This window comes from Miniopterus schreibersii, assembly GCF_964146895.1.
Source record: "Miniopterus schreibersii genome assembly, chromosome: 12".
NCBI lineage: Eukaryota > Metazoa > Chordata > Mammalia > Chiroptera > Miniopteridae > Miniopterus > Miniopterus schreibersii.
In genome coordinates this window covers 62893455-62914951 of record NC_138112.1, presented here as the reverse complement: position 1 = coordinate 62914951, position 21497 = coordinate 62893455, and the positions used below count along the sequence as shown (strand labels likewise).

The 21497-nt window shown below is 58.7% G+C and overlaps 2 protein-coding genes across 3 annotated transcripts; one reads left to right on the top strand and one right to left on the bottom strand.

Moving 5' to 3' along the window:
• Positions 1-921: 921 nt before the first annotated feature.
• On the top strand, positions 922-1482 carry FREY1 (Frey regulator of sperm-oocyte fusion 1; the record flags this gene model as incomplete). Its single annotated transcript, XM_081155062.1, has 3 exons — positions 922-1007; positions 1135-1208; positions 1361-1482. 3 exons carry the CDS (start codon positions 922-924, stop codon positions 1480-1482), a joined length of 282 nt encoding a protein of 93 aa, XP_081011188.1.
• A 679-nt stretch (positions 1483-2161) lies between these two features.
• On the bottom strand, positions 2162-21184 carry MAPK8IP1 (mitogen-activated protein kinase 8 interacting protein 1). 2 transcript variants are annotated; one of them, XM_081155060.1, is made up of 12 exons: positions 21003-21184; positions 9700-9805; positions 7468-7758; positions 5858-5939; positions 4751-5560; positions 4497-4572; positions 3734-3906; positions 3391-3500; positions 3152-3268; positions 2984-3054; positions 2750-2848; positions 2162-2400 (listed from the first exon to the last, which is right to left on the bottom strand). In XM_081155060.1, exons 1-12 carry the CDS (start codon positions 21101-21103, stop codon positions 2328-2330), a joined length of 2109 nt encoding a protein of 702 aa, XP_081011186.1. In that variant the 5' UTR covers positions 21104-21184; the 3' UTR covers positions 2162-2327. The 2 variants fall into 2 exon arrangements, with proteins under 2 accessions (XP_081011186.1, XP_081011187.1); XM_081155061.1 differs by lacking the exon at positions 21003-21184 and adding an exon at positions 10936-11276.
• Between the last annotated feature and the right edge of the window lie 313 nt (positions 21185-21497).

Here is a 21497-nt window from a genome sequence, read left to right as displayed (position 1 = left end):
GGTAGGGCCCAGGGTTGGTTTTTCAAGCCTTGGATTCAAGGCTTCTGGAGTGAAGCAGGTCAACCCCACATTAGTGGGCCAAGCAGGAGCCAGACAAAGGGCCCCACACTTAGCCTCAGGCCTGTGAAGAGACTCAGTACACTTGTCACATTGCATTTATTCATTCAACGATATTTATTGAGCACCCACTAGGTGTCCAGTGCTGGGCATCCTGCCCTCTGGAAGCTTACACTCCAGAAGAGCAGGTTCCAGGCTTTGCCACCTCTAACTTGCCCTCTGTCCAGCCTCTGGGGCCGCGGTAGGGCCTGTGGAGGCCGAGCCAGGCTGTTGGAAGCTGTGGGGAGCTAAGTGTGAAGTTCCTCAGAGTGCATCCCCCAGTGGAATCTGAGCTGGCCAAGCTGAGTGACCACTCTGGGCTTTTCAGCCAGCAGCTGTTGGAGGGAGATGGTGGTGGTGGTAGCAGGAGGCAGGAAGGAAGCTAAGCGGGAATGAGTGGGGCTCTGGATGATAAAGATTCAGTGCCTGACCTCTGCTGAGGGCCTACTGTGTGCCAGACCTTGGAAACATTTTGTATGTACCTTACCTCACAAAAGAGGAAACAGGCCCATAGACATTAAGTGATGTGTGCACCTAACAAGAGGCAAGGTCAGGATTTGAACTGACACTAAAGGTCTGTGCCCTTAAACCTTGGGCAGTGGCACTAGAACAAGATGTGTTTTGGCACCTGCTGACCTACAGCGTCAGATCAAACAAATTAAAAACCCAATCTCAGCATGAAGGTTTCTGGCCTAGTCAGGAGCTGGTGCTGACTCTCAGCCCTGGAACTAATGTCTTTTGTGAGGTGGCCCTGGGAGTTGGCAGCGGGTTCCATCCTGCTGGGGGAGGGGCCAACAGAAGGCAGGATAGGGACCTGAGTAGGAGATGGCTCTGTACCCAAGGGCTGGGCTAAGCCTCTTCCTCCTCTACCTCCTACTGGCAGTTGCACTCCTCCACCCCCTGCCGCTGAGGTAACTCCCAGGAGCACAGGGTCAGGGCTAAATAGGCTGGTGCCGTTATCCTGGACCACTCCCTGCTTCACAGGGAGGTGACAGTGGTCTTTGGGGCCAGTGCTGAGCACCCCACCATCTCCCACAGGCCTCAGCAATCTGTTCCTGAGGAATTTTCGGCCCCCCTGGAACTCTCACAGCCACTGTCTGGCCTGCTGGATGGTACGATCGCGCATCCCTCCCCGTCGCTGCCCTACGGAGGGCACCCAGGTCCAGCCTCAGGCTCGTCTTACCCCAAACAGCATATATTCAGGGAGACTTCACCAGATTCAAAACCAGATTCTCCCCCCACCCGTACCCTCTTCTCTCTCTAGACTATGGGATCCGACCCAAGCACCCATGGCCAAGAGGGCCTCAACCCCTCCTCTCCCAGGCCCAGCAGCGCAAGCGGGACGGACCAGACATGGCTGAGTATTACTTCAACATGCCCCTGTGATGGGAACCCCTTATAAAGCTATTCTGTGCAGCAAAGCCTTGGGTTTTCCTGGGATGGAAATGAGCTGAGCTGGGGAAGGGTCCAAGTAGATACACCCACTGTGGTCCAGGCAGGAAATGGCACTTTAATAGTTGTGGCCAGGGTGACAGGACCAAGATGCGGCTATAGCCGAAGCAGCCAAGAGGCCGGGCTGGCCCAGGCCAGTTGGAAAGCCGCTTTTTCCTGCCAGGGGGCCCTGCTGCGGCTCTCTCCTTCCTGGAGGGGCCGCACAACTGCCGGGCCCAGCAAGCCGGCGAGGTTGGAGGTGGAGCCATCCAGAGGCCACACAAGTGACAGAGCTGGGGACAGGGACTGCACCTCTACCTGCTGCCGTTTCCTTCCTGGAAAGTCCTCAGTAGGTGGCTGAGCACAGCCTGAGCTCAGCCTGGTTGGGGTTGGGAGTTGGGGACAGAGTGGGCACTTGCAGGTGACGTCGGCTTCATCAAGGCAGAAGCCAATGGCCAGAGAGCCAGAGGCCCTGGCAGGGGGAGTGCAGCCCAGGATGGGACAGAACCCTCTGCTCCTTAATAGGCATCCTGCCTGGCCAGAGGCCCAACCAGCCTCATCCCCACCCAATCCCCGGGCAGCCTGCTCTTTCCATAGATGAATCTAACCCCTTATATTACAATAAACTGCATTTGCCTCTCCCCATATCCCCACCCTCCCACCCTCAGCCAACAGCTTCCACTTCCCCACCCTCTGGCGATGGCAGGTGCCCCTCCTCAAGAAGTGCCATGTCCCATCAGCAGCCAGCTGTCCTGGCACTGGCCCGAGGGCCGGGGGATGCAGAGGGCAGGGCAGCGCTGCTACTCCAGGTAGATGTCTTCTGTGGGGCAGGTGTACTCCACAAACTGCTTGTAGAACTGCTGAAAGGCTCTCCTAGGAAGCACAGACACACATGCTGATGGAGAGAACAGGAACTTAACCCACATTTTCAAACTGGAGCCTCGGGGTCCCTCATGGGCTCCAGTTCCCCCTGCTCAACTCTAATCTCTACAGATTGTTTCCTGAGTGAGGCTGCAACTGAAGAAAGGGGCCAACAGCAAAAACATTTAGAAGCTACTCCTCAAGACCACTCAGGCCTCTCAAGGTCCTTGCTTTGTGACCCAGAGGCAGTGTGCAGAGCTGGGGAGGGCTGAGGGTGACACTGAGCACGAGGACTGTGCTTGGGGGCCTGGGACTGGGGCTGGCTGGTGGGCCTGGCGCTTGGTGGGACACACATACGTACCCCACAGATTCTGCCAAGGCTTTGGTGGATTCTTCAGACACAAAGACATGGCAGGCAAACCGGTGGTCAGCAGGGTGCTTAGTGATAAACCCAAAGTACCTGTGGGAGGACAGCAGTCTGTCTGTGGGTGGGGTGGGGGCTCAGACCCTTGCAGCCACATTTGTGGCCCCCATGTCCTGCCATAATGGCTTCAGCCCCCGGCCCATGCCTTGACCTCTGTTCTTCCCCACTTACTTGTTGTTCTTTGGATGGTATCCACAGAAAGATATATTTTTTAACTGGAAAAAGTGGCTACATTTATTCCCCTACAGGAGGAAGAGGAGAAGAGGGTGGTCATCAGCCTGCAGGGGGCAGAGGAGGGAGATTTGGTGGGAGAGCGGGGGCAGGGGCCAGGGTGGTCACCTTGGCCTCCTGGGAGTCATCAGCCTTGACGCCTATCTTCACACCCCTCACACTGATCTCTAGGACGCAGCTGGAGGGTGGGTTAAAGTGCACGGTGAGCCGGCGGGTGGTGGCGATCTGTGGGTGAAGGATGGGAACATCAGGCGCCAGGTGTGGGGTGTCTCTCTCCCAAGAGAGGGCGGGGGGCAGGGACTAGGCTGGGTGTGGGCATCCACCCCAGGGGGGTGGGAAGCAGGTACCTTTTGCATAGCGGCACAGAGGACGTCATTGCCTTTGTGGTAGGGAACCTGGACTGAGCCCAGGAACTTCACCCGAAACTGGTCCACCCAGTCGCTGTTTTTGGTCAAGGCTGGAAAGCAAGCGTGAAGTGAGGAGTGGCAGAGCCAGCAGAGGGTGCCACAATCCACAGATGTCCTAATTTGGCTGGGCCTCACTTTAATCAATTGTGAAACTGACCCAAAGTCACCTCTGCTCGGCCCCTCCCTGGGTGCTGAGATCTGGAGCAGAGGCTCACCGGGCAGCAAGTTGGGACAGGGAAGGTGTGGAGTCTGGTGGCACCAGGCAGGGGGAAAGGAACTCTACCTGCCATATGTTCAGGCTCCTTGGTGACCTCGATGGCATAGTAGGCAGGAAAGATGCCCCGGGCCCCTGTGCGCATATTGTAGGCCTCATACCAGTAGTCCTCAGCCTGCAGCTCCACCAGCAGAGGGTCATCCACTTCCAGCTCAAGTTCGTCTTCATGTCGAGGCACAAACCTGTCCCCAGAGAAAGCATGTGAGGACTTCTCCAGAGGGCCTCTCCAGCCAGGCCCTCCATCTACACCCCACCCTGCTCTGGGGTCTGGGAGCTGCACCTGCATCATTAGTTCAATAAACATTTGCAAAGCATCTGTAAGCCTGTCAATGCTGACTCCCGGGGGTGGGGACCAAAGTCAATCAGATGTGCATCTGCTATGGAGGAACTCACGGGCCAAGGAAGGAAGTGACCAGAGCTGCTACTGTGACAGGTGATGGGAAGCAAGCACTTCCATATGGAGGGGAGTGAGGGGAGTGGGTTTGGTGTGGGGTCAGGTATTTGCTCTGCTGGGCGCCCTCCTGGGCTCTGGTCCTGGGCAGATCAGGTGCTCACTCCTGCACTCTAACAGAGCAGCAAAGACCACACTGCACGGAAACCATCCACTCTGTCACCCTACTCTGAGTTCCGAGAGGGTGGACACGGTCTCCTGGGGCTGAGTGGATGGTTGAATGCTAGTGGTGGGGTTAGATTTAGGCCATGTGGTGATGGCAGAGGCAGGGAGGGGGTGGCGCCAGCTGCTGTCTGGCCAACCCAGCTCTGGTGCTCTTACCTGAATATGGCCCGGTGGGTCTGCTCCTGCTCCTCCCCGTTGATGACACAGGAGAAGAGCCCAAAGGACTCTGCACCTATGGGTGAAGGGGACTAGCTGGAGGAGGAAGGTCCCAGCTCAGGTGAGGTTTGAGGAGGAGGTAGAAAGCTCAGTCCTTCTGCCTTGAACGGGATGGGCCTGAGGCCACCACCCAGGAACACCCTCGTTTCAGCTCTTCCCACCCAGATCCCCCACCGCTCCTGCTGCAGACTCACTGGAGGAGCGAGAGCGGCCACTCATGAAGACGTTCAGGAACTTCTTGGAGAAGTGGACGTCGGGTTCGTCGGGTGTGGAGTCCTCGGAGAGGCAGGCAGAGGGCCGTGGCCGGGGCGCCTCCTCATATTCTTCCCCGATGGCTGACTCGTAGGGTGAGGAGACAGAGGCGCAGTTGTCATAGACAGTGGCCGAGTCACTCTCGTCACTGTAGTCTCCGAAGCACGGCCGCAGGCTCACCAGCTCCAGCTGAGCATGCTCATCCACCACCAGCGTGTACTTGACTGAGTCGTAGGACAGCGCGCTGGTGTCCGAGCTCAGCGAGGCCCGTGGAGGCGGCGGAGGCTCCCCCAGGCTCCCCCGCCACCCTCCTAGTGGCTCAGCCCGCTCTGGGGAGGACAAGCAGTCGAAGCCCTCATCCTCCTCACTGATGGAGGGATGTGGCCGCCCTGCCACTGAGGGGTAGGTGGCAGGATCTGGATCAGAGCTGACTGACATCCGGCTCTCAGCTGGCGGCAAGAAGGCGGAGGTGGGCTCTGCAGGGTCTGGGGGCCTCTGTACTGGTGTCAGGTAGATCTCCTCGGTGGCCTCTAGCCGCACATCCGCCTGGTAGTGGATGCGGTCCCGATGCGAGTGGCCCCGGCCACCAGGTGGGGCAGCCTGAGGGCCACTGGGAGGCGCCATCTGGGTGGCAGCACTGCGGCGGCAAGGGCTGTCGGTGGAGGTGCCTCGGTCTGTGGTGGGGGCGGGGCTGCTCTGGGGGGGCAGCTCATCGCTCAGGCAGATGTGTTCGTGTGGCGGCGTCTGCTCCCCTGGAGAGCAGGCAGGTCAATGCTGAGGGCAGGTGCCCTCACCCATGACTCCCAGGCTACCTGCTCTCTACACTCAGCATATTCACTCAGCATGTCCACCCAGCAACAGGCCCATGGCTGGATCTAGGGCCAGCCCTCTCACTCGTGCCACAGCTGACCTCAGATGGGCCTACTCAAGGCTGAGGGACAGGCATTTACCTCCACTCGCAAGCTGGAGACTATTGGGTTTGCTCTCTGCAGTGGGGACTGGGGTCAGGACAGGTGGGAGTCCAGGTGAGGGAAAGGGCACTGGTTTACCTGTCTTCAGGGGTGAGGATGATCGAGACACCCGATCCTGCCAACTGTGCTTCTTGCCCAGAGAATTATTATTCAGCGTGTCCTATGCAGGGAACAAAAGGCCCTTGTGACAGGAGCGGTCAACAGTGCCCGGCACAGGGAGGCCCTGGCCCTGGCCCTGCCCCATCAGGCCATCCCTAGGCCATTTGCTGCACCCCTACCCCCACTACTTGTCCAGGACCTCACCCCGAACCCTCTCTGGAGCAGGCAGGAAAGGTGGCAAGCCCCAGCCCTCCCAGCCCGGCCTACTGACTCAAGCCAGCCCTTCTTCCTGGCTCAGGGAAGCTGGCCAAGCCTTAGGGAGATGCTCTTATCAGCCTCCACAACGGTGGCGATGGCCAATGTGTGTGGTGGTGAGTGGGGAAGGAGGCTGGGGGAGAAGCAGAAGCCATCTGGGTACAGAGCCAGACCCCCAGTCCCAGACATGAAGACTCTCGCTTCCAGCCCAAGTCCCCTGAAGCTCAGGAAGCTACGGCCTAGCTATGACCTACGGAAGGGGCAGAGGCAGCCTGCATAGCCTGAAAAAAGGGCGAGGAAGGGTCTCCCCAGCAGCTGGCCTAGGGACTGGGGATGAATCATCCAAATGATGAATCCACAACATGGTTCCGTCACCCCCCAGGAGCACATGACTGAGGAATGACAGATATACTTGTCGGATCCCTTCTTGCTGGATCTCCTGGACTTCCCATGCCACATTCTCAGCCCCCGGAACCCTCTCCACAAGGCCTGCATACAAGGCTCCCTACACACACACAGGCCTCCTTCCCTGGGAGCACCCTCACAGGCCCTCACATTCATGAACTTGGCTGCCAAAATCCACCCTTGAGGATCCTGGGATAGGAACTGATCCTTTCCCTGCAGCCCCTGCACTCTCCACCAGCAGCCCCACCCCCCTGAACTCCTCTGTCCCTCTCCTGACTGGGCCTGGAAGACAAAGGGCCACAACCACTCTCCCCCACCCTATTCAGCCCTCCTTGGCATCCAGCCACCCAGCCCAGGGGCCCTAGGCCCCCAACTCCGCCAAGCAGCTCCACCTCCCATTTCTCCTTCTTGCCTTATGGGAATTCCCAGCTGCCCACATTTCAAACTGGCTGCTGCCTCTGGGGTCCCCATCCCCAACTCTTCACAATTTCCCATGACCTCCCACCACACCTGCCACTTCATATTCCCTTTTCTCCAGGCCCTGCTTCTTGCCCACCTTACAGGAGCCCCAAATCCTAAACAGGAAACCCTGCCACAGCCTAAGGTCCCAAGCTCCAAATCTTTGCAACCCCTGAAGCCCTGCTCTCTTAATGCCCCTCTTCTCTCCTGGCTCAGAGCTTTCCACTGTCCCCTCCTCCTCAAGGGCCCTCTCCCTACGACAGATCTCACCTGCCTCGGGGCCACCTGCCCAGGGACCTCTCCCTTGGGAAGCCCTGGGAGGTCTCACCAGGCGGGAGGCTTCTCCCCGCGCCAGACGGGCGAGTCCCCCGCAGCACCTCCTCACGCCCCCATCCCACGTCCCGGGCCCCGACACAGGGAGCCGGCCCTGCGTCCCCGCCCCGCCCCGCCCCGCCCCGCGGGCACCTCACCTGAGACCGCGGCACCTGCGGGAAGAGGTTGAGTGTGGTGGGCCGCTTGGGCCGGTAAGTGTCCCCGCCGCCCTGGCCCTGGCCGCGGGGCGCCGGCTCCTGGCGAGGCTCGGCCTCCGGCGGCCCCGCTCCCGGGCGCCGCGCGGCGCGCTCCTCCTCGTCCTCCTCCTCCTCATCCTCGGCGCCCGGAGTGTCGCCCGCCGCGTCGATCAGGTCCATCTGCAGCATCTCGGCCTGCATCCGGCTCCCCGCGCAGCCGCCGCCCCCAGACAGCAGCCCGGCACGCGGGGGCTGCGCGGCGCAGAGGGGGCGTCAGGGGCGGGGCCAAGTCGGGGCCGGGGCGGGGCCGAGGCGCCGCGCCCCGCCCCCCCAGGCGAGTCCATTCTGCGGCGCACAGAGGGGGGAGAGGGGGAGCGCGGCGGGCGCCCGGGGAGAGGAGGCCGCCCCCCCCCCCCGCCCGCGAGGACGCGCGAGGACGCGCGAGGCCGCTTCCTCCCCACTCCAGTCGGCGCCTTTCGCAGTCCACACCTCTCCCCTCACGGGCCCCTCTTCCTGACTCTTTGCACCCTCCCGTTCCCTTGGCAACGGCCCGAGGCCTCACCCGGCTTGTAAGCCGAGCCTAGAGTGAGGTCACCGCTGTTGCTATGGGGACGAAGGGTCGCCAAGGAGTTCGCGCCCCGCAAGGGATGGGGTGGGGATTAGTATTTGAAGGAGGCAGTGAGGAAAACTAGGGAAACAGTCTCAGCCAGGCGAGGGATGGCCGAAGGGCCGCAGTGCGGACAGGAGGACCCGAGCGCGTCTGGAAGACGGATGGGGAAGTGGAGGGGCAAGTAGGGGCACCTGCACAGGCAGTGGCACCCCCCACCCTCTCGTCCCTGGGCCTTGTCCCCTCCAACCTGAGATTTTCCCTCAGGACAGCCTAACCTTGAGAGTTCTGCCCTGTTCTAGCTCCAGCTCTGCCACTAACTCCCTGGCACCTTGGACAGATCTCCTGACCCTCCAGTTCCTTCACCAGTTAAACTGCCTCCCAGCTTCCCAGAGAGGTGAGGACTCACTGGCGAAAGTGTGTGAAAGCCCCCTGGAGCTTGTCTCAGGCCCACAGGTACGGCCCAGGGCCTCAGGGCCCCAGCTGGTTGCAGGACCACCCTCTGCAAGGCTCTGCCTGTGCATGTTGGGGGAGTGGGTGGTGGGGGAAGAGAAACAGGTGTATGACCTTAGAGAAGCTGCCAGGGCCCTGGGGCCATTCCCCAAGTCCAGAATAAATGGCCTCTGCCTCCATCCCTTCCTAGCCTGGCCAGAGGGTGGAGGGTTGGGGTACAGATACTGGAGGGTTATTCTCTGCCTGCCCCCTTGGTTTCTTCTTGTCTGGCAGCACTTACAGAATCTCTGGGGACAATAGGAGGACAACACAGAGACAGGCACCCCATCCCAACTCACTCCTTTGCTAACCACTCCCTTAACACCATGCCTACTTTGGTCAGCCACCCTCCTGGGGGCTGAGAGAAGCTCTGGGCTCTGCAACCTAGCCCCATGCTCTGCCTTCCATTTCCACTAGCCATTTGACTAGTGGCTCCTCCTTTCTGTTCTGAAAAGACACAGGAGATCTCCATCTAACCCAAAGGCTCCAGATGCTGAGGACCTCCTGGCAGGATTCAGAACTTTAGGGACAGGGTAAAGCCATCTGTCCTAAGGCAAAGCCATGGGGTCAAAAGCAGCAGCAATGCTGGGTTAACCCTTCAAAGGGGCCTTTAAGACTGCAGGCCAGAGAGGGCCTGAGAGGCCATGTGGTGTGGTTTGGTGCAAGGGCAGCAGAGGGAGTGCTTGGCTCCTTTTTCCTGCCCCAAAGCACTGCAGAGTACACCAGACTCCACCCTGCTCTGCCTCAGGCCCTCTGCCAAGGCCACTCCCGAAAGCATGTGGGGTATTCCTGAGCTTTCCCCTAACTAAGGCCCTAACTGCTATTGTCCTAGACCTCAAGACTTCTTGCCCTCTCCCTTCTTGTGGGCAGTTGAAGGAGCTGTCTCCTGCCTTAAATCCTGGCAAAAAAAGAAGATAAAATCGAATGGAGGCCCAAGATGTGCCAAGCATTGTACTGAATGTTGCCTGTATGTTATTTCACTTAATGAGGGTGCCGTACAGACCCTGAAAGCCCCTTTGTAGATTTGGGGATGCCCTCAATCTTATCCCTACCCATTCTGCCACCCCACTTGGGCTCCTGGGAGCCCACCTTACCCGTAAGGACAGGGTGTCTTTGCACTGCAGACTGATGCCGCACTCATCCGTGATCTCTGAGAGGTCTTCATCCTCAAACTCCTCCAGGCTGATGTCATGGGTGAGCCTGGTGGGGACAGGAAGCCAAAGTTACATACAACACAGGGACTGCTCAGCCCACTGATGTCTCCCTAATATGTCTTCCAAGGGGCAGCCCCTCGAAGGCAGATCACAGCCCCAGAGGATGGGACCTGGAGTCTACCTGTGCCAGTGCAAGGGGTAACTAACAGGCAGGGAAAGAATTTTGGGCTCATGCCCAAAGGCAGTCTTCCTGGGGTGGCAGTAGAAGGGGAGGCTCCAGGCTACTCCTGCTCCTCCCGGCTGGGAGCTGTCCATCCTGCTGCCAAACAAGAGGCAGTGCCTGGAAGGCCCAGCTGGTCAGAGCCTTAGCTCTGCCAGAGAAATGCCTCCCAGGGTCAAGGCAGGTGCCAAAGCCAGTTCACCTATGGAGATTGTGAAGAGTTGAGAAGAGACTCCACAGGATGCCTGGAGTTGAGGGGCTCCCCGTCCAAGCCCTGCAGCAACAAAACCTGAGGCGCTGGCAGAGGCCGCTCCCAGGCACCATTCCCGCAGCCCGGGAAGACCCACGCTGCTTTAACCATGGAGCAATAAAGGGAAATTTGGTGTCAGTGTGGGTAGTTTCAGCCTATTCCAGGACAGACTAGGCCTCTATTCTGTGTTCTTGGTCTCATCTCTTCAACCACAAAATTGCCTTGCCCAGATATGGACCCCGAACAGGAGGCTGCACAGATGGGGTCGAGGAAGGCCCCGGGTTGGGGGCTGGAGGTGCGATGAGCTCAGGAGGCAGCCCAGAGCACTTCAGCACCAGGACACTAACTGGCTGTACTGGAACCCTCTGCCCCAGGCCAGCCCTGTGCCCCACCGCACTGCGGTGCCCGCCTGCCCCAGCCCTAAGCTCCACCTGCTTTGGTGTGAGTGGGACATTTTGGAGAATTTTGTGGGGGGAGTTGGGAACGATTCTGAGCCTTTTCCCAAATAAGACCAAGACACTGAGGCTTAGAGCAAGAGACTCACAGTCCAAGGTCACCCAGGAGAGGTAGTGGCCCAGCGCCCAGGGCAGCCTAGGAGGCCCAAGCCCTCTATCTCTCACCTCAGTCAGACCAAACAGAGACTCAGAGCTCAATGGAGCTGCCCCCCCCAAGCTTCCCCCCTCCCCACCAACCCCCACACCCCTACCAGTGCTCCCACTGATCCTCCAACCAGCTGTCATTGTCTGGGCTTGAATCCATCTTCAGGAAGAGCTGCATGGAGAGCCCTGCCCGGCCAGGGGGCTTCAGGGCCCCAGGGCCACCCTCTCATGCCCAGAAGGGTAGGGGGGCCAGGGCTCTGGGCAGGGCTGGGGCCACAGGCCTGGGCCTGGGCATGCCTTTCTGCGTCCTGCCCGCTGCAGAAGCCTGGGGAGCTCATTAAAAATACATGGGCCGGGAGAGGAGGCGGCGGCTGCGGACCCAGGCCCCAGCCCCAGCTCTTCCTGCCCAGCCCTCAGCTGCAGGCAGCTTCCTCCCCTGCCGATGCGCTGCTGCCTCCGTCGCTGCCGCCTCCCCCGCGGGATCAGGTTACCGCAATCAATGCTACCAGCTCCACCTGCCCTTCCAATGCCCCTTTTGGGGGCTGGGGTGGCCCCCCTCCCTGGCCCAGGCATGTAAGCAGATAGCAGAAATCTGGGCTGTTTCCCCCAAAAGCCAGCCCCTGATCTGCTTTAAAGGGCCAGCGCCACACTCAGGGCGCCTGATGACCAGATGGGAGTGGGGTGGGGGGGTACCTGAAATCCTCCACGAATGGATGGCCCACAGCTACACGCTCAGCCTCACAGCTCCTCAGGGAGGCTTCTGTGGGCTCAAGCAATATACAGACAGGGCTGACTGGGGCGAGTCTGCCTGTCTCTATTGCCCACTGAGTGCAGAAGAGAACCCTGCCCCTGCCTCGGCCTCTGTGCTTCAGCACTCAGGAGTGGGCACATAGGCTCCACAGCCAGGGAAAGGGCAGACCATGCGTGGAACCCTTGTCGCGGGGCTGAAAGGGTGGCCTGGGAGATATGAACCTCCTGTCACTTAGGAGTGACATAAGCAGAAACTGGAAGGCCCCTGGAGGGAATGGCAGAGAGGAATTCGGACCAGGACAAGGGGGCTGGCACTAAGTAAACGATTAATATACACTGGCTGCCTGGACAGTCACAGAGAGGGCACCCCTGGGACTCAGCCAGCATTAGGGAGCTGCGGGACCACTGGGCGTCTCAGAGATGCCCTCGGATTCTCCCCGCTCTGCCCGTGCCCCCTGTGAACATCAGTGTCTCCCCTTCCTCACTGCCCAGCCCTGGTCCTGCTCCTGCCCCTGTGGACCTCCTCACTGGCTGACCTGCCTCAGTCTCCCCATGCCTGCACCACTCCACCCCACCTGCCACTATCTGGCAAAGCTGCCTGAAACACCACCCCTCTGCCCCCCACTCGGGGGTCCCTGCTGGGAGCCAACACCTTGGCCCAGCGTCCTAGGTCTCCAGCTCCCGTGTCTCCTGCACCTGCCTCCCAGGGTCTAACCTAGAGCTTGGATGGAGCACATAGCAGGTTGGTCACCTGTGCTCGCTGGAAAAAGGCTCAGCTTAGCCCCCTCCTCAGAAAGCGTCCCTTTGCCCCTCCATCCTCATGCCACAATCACTAGTCCTGTTATCCTCTTGCTTGTGGTAGGTGTCACCATCTGTGTGGGCGCAAGATGGTATGGTGGAGCAGACAGGAAACCCCCATCAAACACCCCAGTTTGCTCCAAAGGTGGATGGAGCACACCCCCCCCATGCACCCAACAGGTGGTGAATACAGGTCCCCTCCCTCCCAGCTGGGTCTGGACTGCATGCTCCTGGAAGGTGGAGCAGTCAGGTCCTCTTGTACACACTGGGCACTCAGCACAGGCGTGCTCGATGTTTGTCAGATGCTATCCTTAGCGTGCTTCCCAACTCATCTCCACACCCTTGGTCTGCTGCTGTTCCCACCTCCTGGGAGGGCAGGTCTGGGGTGGGCAGGGACCGTTGTTTCATGAGGAAGCCGCGGTCACCTGGGCAGCAGTGGAAAGAGCACCGTCCTGGGGCCCAGCAGCCTGCACTTGAGCCCCAGCTCCAGCGTGCGGGTTAAGGGAGCTCCTTATCTTTTTTCTCATAAGCGAGCAGGATGGTAGAATGGTCACCATGTCAGGCTTAGAGGCCAGAGGCTTGAGATCAAATCCCAGCTCCACTTGTGAGGAGCAGCGGCTCCATCTCCTGGGCAGCCGTCGTGCCCTGGCCACTAGCCTTCCCGAAGCCCTGCATCTCCCTCAGTCCTCACTACAACCTTCAGAGAGGGTTTATTTTGCCCGTTTTCCAAATGGGGACTCTAGGCTCAGATCTAGGTGTAGGTACGGTTTCCCCATATATAAAATGAGGCCACCCACACCGCCCACCCCCTCAGGGGCTGGTGAGGGTTCACAGGAAGGAGTTTGTGAATTGCGCTGCAGTGAGGAGGCCGTGACCAAGGATGAAGGGACGGACTGGCCAAGGAGCCCCCTTTGCAAGCCACCGTCCCCCCCCCAGGCCCCACCCTGGCCCTTCTCCTGCTCCTCCAAGGCCCCGGTCACCCAGGGAACCCTACATGGGGGGAAAGCTAAACAGACCCTTGGTTCCTCCAGGCTCAAGTAAGACAACTGTGGGCAGGGGGAGAGAGAAGATGGAGGGGAGGAGGGAGTGGAGGGAGGGCAAAGGAGGGAGGCCGGCTCCTGGTCCCACCATCCACCTCCCCATGGAAACCTGAGCCTGAGCAGCAGGACGCCGCCTCAAGCTGCGTCACAGCCCTGGGCAGGTCTCCGTCCCTGGCCTCCGGAGCTGGAGGCCTCAGCCGCTTCCCCTCGGAGCAGCCGCTGCCATCCATCAGGCCTGCTCGCCCATTCGGGTGAGATGTCCCCGAGGTCTCATCCACATTAACCTTCGGTGACTCTGTGTCGTGAGTCTGGACTCCCGAGACTGCCCTGACCTTTGGAGTCTATCTTTATATTCGAGGCCCCTCTTCTGCGTTAACCTCGTGGCCCGCTAGTCGGGGCCCGTCCTTCCTCTGCCCAGCGCATTCTGCACATGCCGTTCTCCGCACACCCACCCTCCCTGAGCGGGGCTCTCCTACACGGACACACAGGCCCTTTGTGTCGGGTGTTTATTTCATGGCCTGTCCCTTGCCGGGAGCAGTCACGCCACCCTGCTATCCTCGCTGGCCCCCAGCAGCCCCAGCCCTTTCTCAGCGGCGGTCCAGCTCAGTAGGAGGCCGAGTCAGATCTGTATGGAAAACAAGGGTTATGTGGTCAAGTGTGGAGGCGTTAGCTGAGCAGGGCCAAAGCTGAGCCAGCATTTCAGAGGCATTCTTGTGTTCCTGCTCCTGGCTCCCCTGGAGTGAGGTAGGGGTGCTAGCTGAGCGACCCTGGGTCCTGGCCAGGGTGCCCATGGGCCCTTCTCTTGACAGAGAGCATCGGCGGTCCAAGGCTCCAGCCTCTCTCTGCCTTCTGAGTGCTGAGCAGAGAGCTGGCTCCTAGGGGTTCTCGGGACACCTGTGGATCGGCTGCTCCTCTCTGAGCAGGTTCCCCACTTCCTCTGGCTCCCCTCCAGGCCATTCTCCACTGGGCAACCAAAACCAACATTTAAAAGGCAAATCTGGTCTTGCCACCCCTCCCCAGCTCCGAATCCTTTAACAGCTTCCCCTGGCCCTTAGGAAAAGGGTCCAAAATTCTCACCTGTGGCCTGAAGGCTCAGCAGGGCTTCCTCTTCCCTGTAGCCTATATCATCATCCCCCCCCACACACACCTCAGGTCTCCAACACCCAACTCTCCACACTCCTGCCCACTGGCTCCCTCAACAAAGTCTTCTCTGACCTCCCTGACCAGGCCAAACAACCCTGGTACCGGTCCTCTTAGTCCCTCCTGCTGGTAATTCCAGGTCACTATAATTTTACCTTTGGGTTCTACAGACACTGGTGGGCTCTCCTTAGAGGCAGTTGGTCCATAGGGTGGGATCATGTCTCTCTTGATGAACCATGCTTGGTGCCTAACAAGTACTTAATAAATGCTATTGAATGAATGAACCACTGGGGTCCCCAGGTCTTTCTAGACTTTCCCCTTGGAAATCTCTAAGTCAGCTCTCCTTTCAACTCAACTTTCCGTGTGCCCACCTACATCAGGGTCTGGGGTAGGCTGTGTAGGCCTCCGGAAGGGCAGGGCTGGCTGAAAAGGTGGGGTAGGGCTGAGCCAGGCCCAGCCCCATCCTTAGAACCTTCTCCCCCCCCATCCTCAGCTCTGGGTGGACACAGGTCGGGCTGGGTTTGTTCCTCTGATTGGGAATCCCCTTCCCAACCATGTCCACACTGGGGTGATCTCTGGTGGAAAACTGAATCCGACCCAAGAAACAAAATCCAAGGGACAACCCCTACTTAGGGTTACAACGTGTCTGATCTGTTTGAAGTCCTCGGTGCCCATGTGCAACAAGAACTCTGGGATCCAGTGATCTGACTTTGGGGAAATTACCCTGAGGAAACAATCCCACATGTGGAAATCCTTGTACACAGGACTCCTCATACCAGTGAGCGACTGAAAACAACCAAATAGCCCGGCCGGGCGTGGCTCAGCGGTTGAGCATCGACCTAGGATCCAGGCGATTCCGGGTCAGGGCACATGCCCAGTTGCGGGCTTGATCAATGATTCATCATTGATGTTTCTATCTCTCTCTCTCCCCTCCTTTCCTCTCTCTGAAATCAATAAAGATATATTTAAAAAAAAAAAAAAGAAAGAAAGAAAGAAAAGAAAACAACCAAATAGCCCAGCACCAGGGGCTGGTTAAACCCTGGCCACCAGTGGATGGGACGTTATGCAGACTTTTGGATGAATGTTATGAAGTCTATGTATTAATGTGGAAAATGGCAACCAATATAGTGAGCAAAACCCAGAATGTGACCTATGGTTTCAAGTGATGAATCCCACGCAGGAAGAAACACGAACGCAATCGTGGTCGTGAGGTGGTGGGACCTGGGAGATCATCTTTCCTCTGCTCTCCATGACAGACTTTCTGCACCAGGTCACACCAGCCTCAAGCCAGGCTCCCAGCCCTCGTTTTGCGCTGCCCACCCTCACGGAGCTGTGTTTCCTGAGGGCATCATGTTCGCCCTGGCACCGACTCCCCACCCTTGCTCTAATCCGTGCACAAGCCCAAGATCCTGTATACCGCAGACACTAAATAAATGCTTCTTAGAGGAAGTGCTGGTTGACTGTGGCCCTGGGAGCTCCGTAACAGCACCACGTGCATCTTGAGGACCAGAATGAGGCAAGACCCACATCGATGCTCCTGGAGACTTTTGAATGAATACAAGAGTAGGAGCACGGGACAGAGATGGTGCTCTAGATGGGCAAGAACTCCTAGTGGGGATGGTGCCAGTGACCCAGTTTGTGGAATCCATTGGGGCCTTGAGCCACAATTGGCCAGGTCCCAACAATCCAGAGACCGACTTTAAGGCTCTCACATCAAAGAACCAGGGTGGAAATGCTGCCTTGTCCGTGTCTGCTGTGTGAGGCACTGTCCCCGCACCAGAGGTTCATCAGGACCTGGACCAGGGGTGGGGCGGCTCCTCCAGCAGCACCAACTTTTCCTCCCCTCCACCCACAAAACATGGCCAGCTGAACAGGTCACAGCCAGCATTCCTCGGCCTGGTCCCAGGCCATTTCCCTTCACTCTGCTGTCTCCCTGGGCAGCAATGTTCTCTCTGAGGCTTCAGTGGCCATCTCTCTAAGATGAAACTCCAGGGTCTTTCGGCTCAGCCCAATCTTCTCCAGCCCCAGACCCCAAACCAACTGCCTACTTGAACCCTCCAAATGGGTCCACCGATGACCACTGACCTGAAATTCAGCAGGTCTAATAACGATTTCATCTCCCTGCTCGCCAAACCTCTCCCGTTGGGCACCACATCCCAGGGGGCCCAGAAGCAGCCTAGGCTCCTGCGCCGCCTCCACTCCGCACACCAGGCCCCTCGCAATCAGTCCACGCTCCGCAGCTTCCCTGCGTCCTCTCCGGTCCTCCCTCACCTGCACGATGGCCGGTGGCCCTCTACTTCCTCGCCCACTCTCCTCCTGGCCGCCGGGCGATGTTCCCAGCACCATCCCATGCGGCCCTTCCCTGCCTGCACCCCTGTGTTCCCGCCGGTTGTGGGTGAACAGGCCAGGGTCCCTACACAGCCTTTGAGTTCTGACTTCCCTGCTCTCCGCACTGTGCCAGACTGGGCGGCAGACCCCCTGCCCGCTCTCTCGGCTGGGCCCTTCGCCCATGCTGCCCCTCCCTCCCCTTCCCTCCCCACCCCTCCTCCTCCCGGGGGATGCTCACTCACCCACCAGGCCTGAGCTGAGAGGACCCTTCCCTGGCCCACTGACCCCCATGCCCCTGCCCTGAGCCCCCACACCTACCAGCCTGTCTAGTAAGGCCTTGTCTGTCTGTCTGACACCACCGCCTACATGATGACCAGGCCACTGTCTGCCTCCGGAGTGGCTCTCTGGCGAGCCTGGCAAAGTGAAAATATTTGTTGGTTGAATGAAGGACCAGCCAAGTGTGTCTCCTTGTGAAGAGATAAGTAAAGAGGTCCCTGCGCCTCTCGGTGGCCTCTCTCTCACCCGAGGCACTGTGGTGGGGTAAGAACACAACCATCCGAGGAGTCATGAGGCTGGGGTTCTGTCCCAGCTCTGCTACTACATTGCTGTGTGTTCTTGGGGAAACCACTCAGCTTGTTTCCTCTGAAGTAAGAGGGAGGGGGTTGGTTTGGATGAGCTGATTTCTAAAGTCTTTAACCCATGAACCCAGGGCAGGCTGCTCGCTTTACTTTCCGAGCATCCTCTGTCCCTTCCACATGGAATGTCCTGCTGTCCCTCCCCTTCCTCCCACTTGGCTCAATTGCGCCAGTTTCTAAATTGTTAAACAGGCAGACCTCCAAGATATTGCGGGTTCTGTTCCAGACCACTGCAATAAAGTGATTATCGCAACAAAGCATGTCACAAATTTTTGGTTTCCCAGTGTATATAAAAGTTATGCTTATACTATACTGTAGTCTATTAAATGTGCAATAGCATTATGTTTAAAAAAATCTAATGTACGTAATTTAATTTAAAAAATTGCTAAAAAATGCCAACTGTCATTTCAGCCCTCAGCAGGTCATAATCTTTTTGCTGCTGGAGGGTCTTACCCTCAATTTGTAAAGAAAGCAATACCTGCGAAGTGCAATAATATGAGATATGCCTGTAATGAACATGTATCACTATCATATTAAATTTTAAATTTATCGTGTAACTTACAAAAGTGACCTATATTTATTGTAAAAATAAGAAGTCAAGTAATACAGCAGTAGCGCAGTAAGTGCAAATCCCTCCCCCTACACCACATCTAGAGACAACTACTAGAACTGGATGGAGAATATTTATACTCAGGAAAAAACCCATCTACATATTTACTTAAACCAACTAGCAACAAACAAATGCTCCTCACCCTTCCAGGTCCACGGCATGCTGACCCCTCCACCAACTTTCTGTCAACATTCCAGACTCTGAAATCAGACTGTCTGGGTTCAAACCCCAGCTCTGCCACTTACCCTACCTCTTTATGTCTCAGTTTCTTCAACTGCAAAGTGGGGATAATGCTACTGTGTTTATGTGGTTCTGGTGGGAGTGCTCTTGTGCAGAGAGTGCTCGGATGGTGGCCGGGCAAAGCGAAGCCTCGCGGGTGGCGGCGCTTCCACTGTTTTCCTCTGACACTGCGCACCCCTATTTTCTGTACTCCAGTAGGGCAGCACCCAATTTTACCCTTAATTAAATAATAAGCCAATAAGGCTCTATGCTGGGCACTGGGTAAACCAAAGTTTAGGTACTGACTTCTTATGCCTTCTGGAAGCTGAGAGTGCTGCTGTGGCTCACACGCACACACAAATAATAATAATAGCAACAACAACGACAACAGGTCTGCATGAATACAGCTCTCCACAGTCCTTAGGACTCCTCGGTGCAGAAACCAAAGCCTGCATCGTGGAGAAGAATAAACAGAGGCTTGGGGGCTTAAGTGCCCAGAAGGCACAGAGCTAAGAGGGCTAAGCCAGGACCCGAAGCCAGGCCAGTTGGATCCATGACCCCTCCAAAGATCCACCAGGGAGCAGAAACCGTCTCAGATCCCGAGCAAGGCTAAGGGATCCAAGAGGCTAGACAAGGGAAAGGGCAGCGGGGGCTGCTGGAGTCAACAGGGCAGGCCATGTGGGGCCAGGGACACTGCTCTGATTAATTCCCACGAGCCAGCCTTGTCTCCACAGCCAGGCCACAGTGTCCTGAAGGGCCAGCCCAGGCCTCAGGCTTGGCGTATGGCCACCCCTGCCCACCTGGCCCAGGACTGGACACACTCACTGGCTGGCATCCACCTCGCCAGCTCCTCTCCCTAAAGCGTCCATGAAAACTTGCCTGCAGGGAGCAGGGAGGGGTGGAGAGCACTGTCGCCTGGGGATCAGGAGGCAAGTGTGGGGAGGCAAAGCGGTCCTCTGGGCCGAGACGGCCTGGGGGTAGAGTGGACTGAGCACACAGACCTGAGTTCCAGTTCTGCCTCGGCTCTCACTTCCTCATGGTCCCTGGGCAAGCCTCCCTGCCTTTCTGAAGCTCAGCCTCCTCATGTATAGAATGGGCAGACTGATCCCCACGCCCAGGGTGGTTATGAGGGCTAATGAGCCAGCACTGGGAAAATGCTCTGAACAGAAAGGAGCTACATAGATGCCCGCTGGTGAGGAGGGAGGGCTGACACTTGTTAAGCACCGACTTGATGCACATTAAGGAATCAATATTAATTAGCTCACCTAACAGATGGGACTCAGAGAGGGCAAAAACCTGCGCAGGTAATGCAGCTAGAAAGTGGTGGAGCTATGATTTGAACCCAGGTCCCTCTAAGCCTATTGTTCTTCCACTGCAGAGGGGCCTCTTGGTAGGGGGTCGGTGTTTGCCCAGAGGCAGTGTGTGACATGCCAGGTGGAGTTAGTTTCAGACCTCAGCCTTGTTACTCTGAGGCACTACTCACAAAAGCCCTGAGCCTTCAGGCTTGGCCCTCCTCCATCTGGTCCCCTCCTGCTGGTCTTCCCAGCTCAGCTCAGGGCCTCAGGGGAGGTTTCTAGTCCTGATGATGCCATTAGAAATCCACAGGGGTCCCTGCCCACCTGAGGGTCAGGGAGCCCAGCAACTCCCTGGTCAGAAGAGGGGCTGGCGCCAGAGCCCAGCTGGGGCCTAGCTGGGGTGGGGACCCCAGGAGAGGGGAAGGCGCCAGCTCATTAGATGGAAAAACAATGGGGTATGTCTAGGCCTGCTTCTCCTAGGCTCTGGAGCAGTGACACCTCCTCTTCCTCCTCTCCAACTAGGGCCAGGATTATGGGGAAGGCACATCAACCCTTCCCCCACCACACCCACTGTCTATTTCTCTGAAATCCACCTCTCAATTGCCGAACACCAGATAGGGGGCAAGAAGAGGGGCAAAGAGGAGCACTGACCAGGGTCTTGGGTACTTACTCCAGCAGGGACCCCCTCCCCACACACATGCAATATTCCTGGCTATTCCTGGGTCATCCAATCCAGACTCCCCCTCCCACAGCCCGGCCTAGAAGACTGAGCCTTCTGCACCTGCACACACCTGACAAAGTCAGTGCTTGTCCAAATCCAGAAGGTCCAGGCCATGCCAGGCCTGGAGTGAAGCACCTCTGGCCAGGCAGGGCTGGGGGAGGGGCCCACGACTCCCTCCTTCCAGCACCAAGGTTGTCCGCGGACCCAAGAAACTCGGACCCGCAGGGCACCCCAGCCTGCTCCCATCTTTATGGGAGGCTTCAGACTGGGCACAGGCAAGCCTGCCTGCCTCCTCTGAGATCTCAGCCCAGATCCCAGGCCACGAAGTGGGGGAGAAGGCAGCCTTCACGCCCCCTCCTCCAATTTCAGCTCAGAATCTCCTCGCCTAGGACACGGAATGGCGGAGGGAGCTGGCTGCACCATGGATATGCGGAGGCTATCGGTCTGGACTTGAGGCTGAGGGGGGTTCTGGGGGCTCTGTCCAGGGAAGAGACCCAGTCTCGAGGCTGCCCTCTCGTTCCCGGAGGTCCAGGTGTGTGTGCTGGGGACCGAGCGGGGCGGGGCGGGGTGGGGTGAGGGGCGAGCCGAGGCAGATCAGAGCAGGCGGAAGGGCGGGGCGCAGAGGCCGGGGTTCTCACCTGAAATTGGGCGGCGACGCGATGTGGAGCCCCAGGAACGGGGAGGCGGCAGGCGGGGACGCGGCCCCCCCGCTCAGGCCGCCGCTCTCTCGCTCCTCCATTCTCCGGCACAGCCCTGGCCATCCGGGCGGAGCGCGGCGCGGAGGCGGCGGCGGAGGCGGCGGAGGCGGCGGAGGGGAAGGAGGAGGGGGCGCGGCGAGAGGCCGCCGCCGCCCCCCCCGCCGCCGCGGGGCTCCGGCTCGACCCGCGCGGCGGGAGCACCTGCGCAGGCGGAGCACCGCGCGGGGCCGCACACCGCTCTCGGGACTGGCGGGAGCGCCTCGGCGCGCGCCCCCGGGCCCCGCTGGGGTCTCGTGCGCCCCGCCCCCGCCCCGCCCCCGGGCCAGCTAGCCCCGCCCTCCGGCGCTCTCCGAGGTGCTGAAGGTGTCCGGGGTGAGCTCCTAGAACAGCCAGGTTTGGAGTCGGGTGTGTGACTCAAACCTGTCACCGCCTGGC

What these genes read in the sequence shown, in the direction of transcription:
- MAPK8IP1 (XM_081155060.1), bottom strand. Translation starts at nt 21,103, where the DNA reads ATGGAGGAGCGAGAGAGCGGCGGCCTGAGCGGGGGGGCCGCGTCCCCG. An exon ending in AAGACACCCTGTCCTTACGG is followed by an intron (nt 7,759 to 9,699) that starts GTAAGGTGGGCT and finishes TGCGCCGCGCAG; the next exon opens with CCCCCGCGTGCCGGGCTGCT. An exon ending in GCCTTGGCAGAATCTGTGGG is followed by an intron (nt 2,401 to 2,749) that starts GTACGTATGTGT and finishes TGTGCTTCCTAG; the next exon opens with GAGAGCCTTTCAGCAGTTCT.